General features: G+C 34.7%; 1 protein-coding gene across 1 annotated transcript; it reads right to left on the bottom strand.

Annotated features, from left to right (window-relative positions):
- On the bottom strand, window positions 1-5,995 carry LOC149394369 (TMV resistance protein N-like). Its single transcript, XM_089618321.1, has 5 exons — window positions 5,523-5,995; window positions 3,005-4,106; window positions 2,586-2,891; window positions 115-1,527; window positions 1-9 (listed from the first exon to the last, which is right to left on the bottom strand). The coding sequence occupies exons 1-5, from the start codon at window positions 5,993-5,995 to the stop codon at window positions 1-3; spliced, it is 3,303 nt and encodes a 1,100-aa protein (XP_089474447.1).
- Between the last annotated feature and the right edge of the window lie 1,056 nt (window positions 5,996-7,051).

Here is a 7,051-nt window from a genome sequence, read left to right as displayed (position 1 = left end):
TCAAAACTTCTGTGTATGTTTTAGTGAGAAAAAAAATAGCACTAGTATATTGGAAGTTTTCTTTATAAAAGTAAAAGCGATTTAACATTTCTAAAAACAAATAGAAGTAAGTACCTTTGGTTCTGATGATACTAGTATGTCATTCCCAACCAAAACTCTGCTCTGAAATTCAGCAACTATGTTGATGCGATCTAGCTGTAGTCGATCTGCGAATGTAATCCATGGCTTCCGAGCCCTCTCCACTGACTTACAGTCTTTTGCATTGAGACGCCTCGGTAAATGTTCTTCGAAAAGGGTTATTTGAGGTTTTTCTTTGCACAAAAACATTGGATTCGAAAGCCTCTCTGGTGGCTTACAACCTCTTGCATCAAGATGCTTTATTGAGAATGGAAGCTTCATAAGGAATTTGAGTTTGGGACAACCATTTAATTTCACTAAATCGAGAGACCGCATATTGAATATCGTGTCTGGAAGTATCTCGAGATATTCAGAGTGCTGTAGGCTCAGAGTTTTAAGGCTGATCAGATTCTCAATCGATGGGTGTAATTCTTTTATCCTAGTCTGATTGAGTGAGAGTTGTTCTAAGCACTCCATTGGCTCCAAAATTTCAGGGAAGTGTTCAAACCTTAAGCATGAATTTATAGAAAGAGACTTTAGAGACTTGAGCTTGCATATGGTAGTTGGAAGGGTTTTAAGCAAGTAACAACTATCTAAACACAATATTGTGACACGAGTGAGACACTCGATGGATATAGGAACTTGCTCTATTTTTGTATTAGACATGTTTAAATCTCTTATTTTGCTTGGATTCGGAAGCAATGGAAATTCGTTGATGCTAGAGCAAGAGCTGACATTCAACACATCCATATCAAAGGCGTATGAGAGATCCAATGTTTTTAGGTCCAGGTTGCTACAATTAGTGAGATTCAACTTACAGAGTTGTGAGCTGCGAGAAAGATCCGGGAGTTGGTACAGGTCGGTGCAATCAGTGAGATCTAAGGACAAGAGATTTAAGTTGCGAGAGAGATCCGGAAGTTCACTCAGGCTGCTGCAACCAATGATATCCAAGATATGGAGATTTGAGTTGAGAGAGAGATCCGGGAGTTCCGTCAGGTTGCTGCAACCACTTAGATTCAAGATATGAAGATTTGAGTTTTCAGTTAGGTCTGGGAGTTCACTCAGGTTGCTGCAACCACTGAGATTCAAGTTAAAGAGGTCTGAGTTGCAAGAGAGATCCGGGAGTTGGTCCAAGTTGATGCAATTAGTGAGATATAAGTGCGTGAGATTTGAGTTCCAAGAGAGATCTGAGAGCAGGTCCAAGTGGAACCAACCAGTGAGATCCAATATCTCAAGATTTGAGTAGCTAGAGAGATCAGGGAGTTGACTTAAGTTGTTGCAATAACTGAGATTTAATATCTTAATGTTTGATTTGCAAGAGAGATCTGGGAGTTGGTCCAATTCGTCGCAAAAACTAAGATCCAATTCTTCGATATTTGAGTTGCAAGAGAGATTTGGGAGTTGCTTCAGCTTGAAGCAACCGTTGAGATTCTAGCTCTTGAGGTTTGAGGCGAGAAAGAGATCCGGGAGTTGACGCAGGTTGCTGCAATCACTGATATCCAACTCCTCTATATTTGAGTTGCGAGAAAGATCTGGGAGTTGGTTTAACTCTGAGCAACAATGGAGAATCAAGCTCTTAAGGTTTGAGGCGAGAGACAGGTCCGGGAGTTGATTAATCTTATTGCAACGACTAAGATCCAAGACTTCCAACATTTTCATTTCCTATATGAAAAGTAAGACATGATTTATGTGTTAATTGCCTTGCAGTATATGTGATGGGAAATAACAAATAGGATTCTTAGCAACGGGGACCCTTGATTTAAGGTTGAAGTGGCTTAATTCATATGATTTTGTGCTAATTGCCTTTGGTCATTATATTTATTCATTTTTGCATTCACCTCCTCGAACACTTAATTTTTGACTTTGCAGCCCCTTTAGTAACTTATACCCATTAAACGTTTTCTGAAAAATTTACATGCATGCTTCGAACCAATAACAAATATTTAGCATTCTTTTGTGATATCACTAGTTCATACAACAAATAAAATAAGCTAATTATTTAACAACTACGTAGCGTCTTATATTAAGTAATTAGATACTTTCTTGAATGTGACTTACAGATTTATTAGAAAAATCATATAAATTAAGCCACTCCGAACTCAAAAATTGTTAAATGGCCCATGGTTCAATTTTTTTGTAATAAATAGCCAAATTTTCTATATGCGTCAATTATAAAAAAAAAACATATATACCTAAATTAACATTATTAATTTCATATTATTGGAAATTAATGAGTATTTCATAATATTAGCTATTACGTCATTTTAGTAATGGCTATTAAGCAATATATACTAAACGTTGACTATTTTGTAAAACTAGTAAGTCAGAAAACCATATTTATTATGTGTTAGGCATGTGAATTTTATTGAAAATATGAATCGAAGTTCAAGGAGGTTAACGCTCGAAAAAGGACTTAAGGGTGTACAATAACTTGAAAAGCTGAGCCACTAAAAACCTAAAAACAATACCTTGTATTTGCCGCTCCAAAGCCATTCAAGTTTTCCATGATCGATGACCGCCTTGCAGAGATTCTTCGGATTGAAACTCTCTGGCAAGGATTTCAATGGGCAATTCTTCCACCATAAATATCTCAGCGTAGTGGGAAGAAAATCAAGTTCTTCCGGGAACACAAGTTCGCTTCCATACGGAGGATGAATATGGAGAAGCCATAGATTACGCATTTCTTTGAATACCTGAGGGCTTATGGTCAATGAAACTGTCATCTCAGATGATGACATGCAATTCCAGAAAATTCCTTGAATTTTGTGTGTCCCCTGATCACAATTCGTAGAAACAAAATGACTCCATATGTATTATATATATGATAATAAAGTGTAATGTTGCTACAAATAAGTTTTAAAGGATTTTGATCATAAACATGACTTACTCGATTCTCTTCCAAGACATGGCATATATCTGGTGTAGACCACAATCTACTGCGCTCTCCCGAATCTGTTGATTCTTGACGAACAATATCTTGACCCATTTCTTGGATCAAATCATGCATCCAGATCTTATCGTAGTGATTTACAGTTACGAGAGCCTTGTCAATGAGAACACTGAGTCCAATAACTACTCCTTTATATTTATACCTGAGTATTCTCTGCGTCTCGTAGTTGTCGTCGCCTTTAAAGAAGCACGCGATGTCCAGAAACATGTCCCTGTGGTTCTGACTCAGTCCCTCGTAGCTTCTTCTCAATATGTGTTGGACTTCTTGGTTTGGAGTTGAATCAAGTAATTCCATTTCGTTTTCCCATTCTTTGATGCTTCTTGAATACAAGCACCGACCCAAAACCGTGAGAGCCAATGGATTGCCTTTGGCATACTTCTTGACCATTGTCTTCGCCAACTCTGAGTATCCCTCGGCTGGAGATTCCTCTTCTTCGCCGAATGCTTTCAAGAGAAATAGCCGAAGAGCGTCGTCGAAACTCAGTTCCTCGATTTCACGTATTTTATCAGCTGCGATATTCCTGAGCACTTGCAAATCTCTACTCGTCACAATGATTCTGCTACCTGAACCGAACCATGAACGATCTTTAGCCAGATATTCAAATTCATTCACGTGATCAACATTGTCAAGGACTAAAAGAACATCCCTTTTGCGGAGGCTATCCTTTTCGAAATCAGTGACACTCTGCAAGTCCTTCACTTTCAACAGTTGCGAGAAAACTCTCGTCTGCATGTCTGCGTGTTGACGATTATGCTTCATTTCCTCGCTGACGTTTTCAAGGAAACAGGAGCCGGAGAATCGAAAAGAGACTTTATCAAACAAGGCACGAGCAAGAGTCGTCTTTCCTATGCCGCCCATTCCCCAAAGTCCGATAATACGAGTCGTCTCGTTCTTCTCGGCGATACGTAATGACTTCTCAATCTTCTGCATATTGTCTTCGATTCCAACTAGACCCTTCGTATCATCATGGGAAGATTTACGGCCTCGTAATCTCTCCCTCACATCGTTAACTATAGCTTCAACAAATTGGGTGGCGGAACTGAGAAATGTACCCAAAAAAAAAAAAGTAATCAAATAAGTCACCGAAAGTCTAAGAATTACTAAATAGCCATTTTTTTGTAAATTTTCGATAAATAACCACTTAACTTATTTACGGCACTAAAAAAGACAAAAATACCCAAAAACATTTATGCCTATATTGAGTTTTTTTGTCTTTTTTAGTGCCGTAAATAAGTTGATGTGACTATTTACAAAAAATTTACAAAAATATTGGCTATCATACAAAACGCTATAAGTCAAATGTTTATATAGCTAAAAGACCAAAAATAAAAACATATACAGTTAATTAACATCATATAAAATCATGACATAAATAAGTAGGGGTGTAATCGGTTTGGGTTAGTCGTTTTTTCATGTGTTATCAACCCAAACCGCTACAACTAATTTTTAGTTTTAAAACTCAAACCAACCTGATTGAAAGGTAAAAACCAGAGCAAATCAACCCAAAAACAATCGGGTTGGTTTGAGTTGGTTTTTTCGGATTATAATTCTCGATAAATGACTTTATAACTCGAATGAAAATCATGTATGTATATTATATTTAATATGTTATGTCAAATAAAATCAAAATTTTACTATCGTTAGAAAGTTTACATATAAAAATAAAAAGTACGCCATATTTTTAATTACCAAATCTTCATGTATTCGCAAATAATAAAGTATAATACTGAGTATTTTTTTTATTTAATTATGATATTATTGAAAAAATGATATTTTTTAACAATAATACATATAAAATACTTGCAATCTAAAAAAAAATTAAATGATTAACACCATCAGGTTGGTTTGGTTCGATCCAATCTCACAATTATAAAAAATCAAACCAACCCGAAACAATTGTGGTTTGGGTTGGTTACAACATAAACTTCATCGGGTTTTAATGGGATGGTTTATAAAAGAGAACGGTTTGGTTTGAATGATCGAGGTATTCGGTTTGGTGATTTTCATGAATACCCCTATAAATAAGAGCCTATGAGCTCTCAAACCGTAATTTTAATATTCTATTACTTTTAGTCCTTTAGTTTGCATATGTTCATGACATACGGTTTCATTTATTATAAAAAAAAAAAAAAAAAAAAAAAAAAAGACAATCTGAATTTTATGAAATTATAAAACTTTAGCCTATAATTGAAGAATTAAGTTTAGAAGGGCAGCACACCAAGATATTCTTTTCAGCAATTCCTTAAGTAATTTGTTTTTTTAGTAAAATTAAAAAACTAGCATATCCCTTGTTTATATGAAAATTCTCCACATCTTTATGCCCTGTTGTTATTCTTTGTGTGCGTTGTAACTGTTTGTGTTTTTGAAGAAAAGCTTATAATTTTTAACTGTAACCAGCAAGCAATAAGGTCAATAAAAATAAATGTCTCAACGATAAATAATTACAACAATTTACCTCGCGTCAGCTGAATTCCAGCCGGATAAATCTGCTGTAGCTCTCAGAGATTCCCGCCACTTGTCCAACTTTTCTGGCTCGTGTTTGAAGCGTGCTTCGAGTTTCGAGAATGCATCTCCGACGTGTTGGTGGCGTATATTCCCGGGCTCCACCTTGTAGAACACGGGTATAACCCGCTGTTTATCTTCTTTCATGCAACGGACGATATGGTTGAGTTCATCCAGACACCACCGAGAATCGGCATAGTTCTGTGAGAAGACGACTATCGAGATCGCCGACGCCTTGATTGCTCCTAAGAGCACACTCGAGATTTGGTCTCCTTTCTCGAGATCATCCTCGTCTATGAAGGTCTCTATACCTTTCTCGCACAGTGCATTGTTAAGAATGCTGACAAATCCCCATCGTGTGTCCTCGCCTCGAAAGCTTATGAATACGTCGTATGTTTTGACAGAGGTGTTGCTCGAAGAAGCCATAACTCGATCTCCAAATAATATTTGGCAAATATAATCAGTGTATATCGAGGTTAGTTTACTCAAAGTAAACGCTCATGGTGTACTAGACTCCAAAATCACATTCTTTATATACAGAAAAAAAAGGAGAGAAGAATTGCAACTTGCTATATTAATACATATATATATATATATATATATATATATATATATTAAGAAATAATCTTCAAACAATTATGTTATTCCATAAATTCGTTCTTATTCATTGTCAACCGTTTTATTTAACTTTTATTTTAAAGCAATTTGTCCATTTATTTAGCCTTTTGGTATCTAAGATCTTAGGTATATAGTCATATTCACATTTTAAAATGGCGCTATTTAAGCAACGTTTGATAAATATTTGATAAATAGTCACATCCACATATTTACACGTTTAAATTAACGTAAATACTCCACCATTTCATTGTATAAAAGAGCAAATCAAGAATGTCACGTCATATTTGTAGCTATTTATCAAATATTTACTAAACGTTGGCTAAATAACAATCTCCAACATCTAAACTCACTAATTACCTAAAATTTTGTTTTTTTATATGCTTACCGCCTCATTTAGAATATGGAAAAATTGTAAACAAATAAAAATATTAAACGAATTATATAGGGAAGATTTCAATTATATATATATATATATATATATATATATATATATATTAATACATATATATACAGGCAAGAATTGCAACTTGCGATATTAATACATATATATATATATATATATATATATCATAATATCATACAGTCTTTTTTTGGTTTTTTTAGTCAAAGTCTCTTAACAACTATAACACGGTAATGAAACTAATATACTAAGAAATAATCTTCAAAGTGACATTCTTTATATACAGAAAAAAAAATAGGAGAGAAGAATTGCAACTTGCGATATTAATACATATATTATAATATCATACTGTCTTTTTTGGCTATTTTAGTCTAAGTCTCTTAACAAGTATAACGCGGTAATGAAACTAATATTTTAAGAAATAATCTTCAAACTAATATATTCCATACAAGATAAGAAGATAT

The sequence above is a fragment of the Urtica dioica genome, chromosome 6 (genome assembly GCF_054948205.1).
Source record: "Urtica dioica subsp. dioica isolate 48M chromosome 6, U.dioica_male_clone48M_v1_H2, whole genome shotgun sequence".
NCBI classification, from domain to species: Eukaryota; Viridiplantae; Streptophyta; class Magnoliopsida; order Rosales; family Urticaceae; genus Urtica; species Urtica dioica.
The sequence above is the reverse complement of the archived record's forward strand: the minus strand, read 5'-3'. Positions and strand labels throughout refer to the sequence as shown.

Bases quoted from the DNA above. Each gene is read 5' to 3' on its own strand.
- LOC149394369 (XM_089618321.1), bottom strand. From the start codon at position 5,995: ATGGCTTCTTCGAGCAACACCTCTGTCAAAACATACGACGTATTCATA. The intron at 2,892-3,004 runs GTAAGTCATGTT...AATTGTGATCAG, and splicing joins ATGTCTTGGAAGAGAATCGA to GGGACACACAAAATTCAAGG. The intron at 1,528-2,585 runs GTATTGTTTTTA...GGTTGCTTCAAG, and splicing joins TTTGGAGCGGCAAATACAAG to CTGAAGCAACTCCCAAATCT.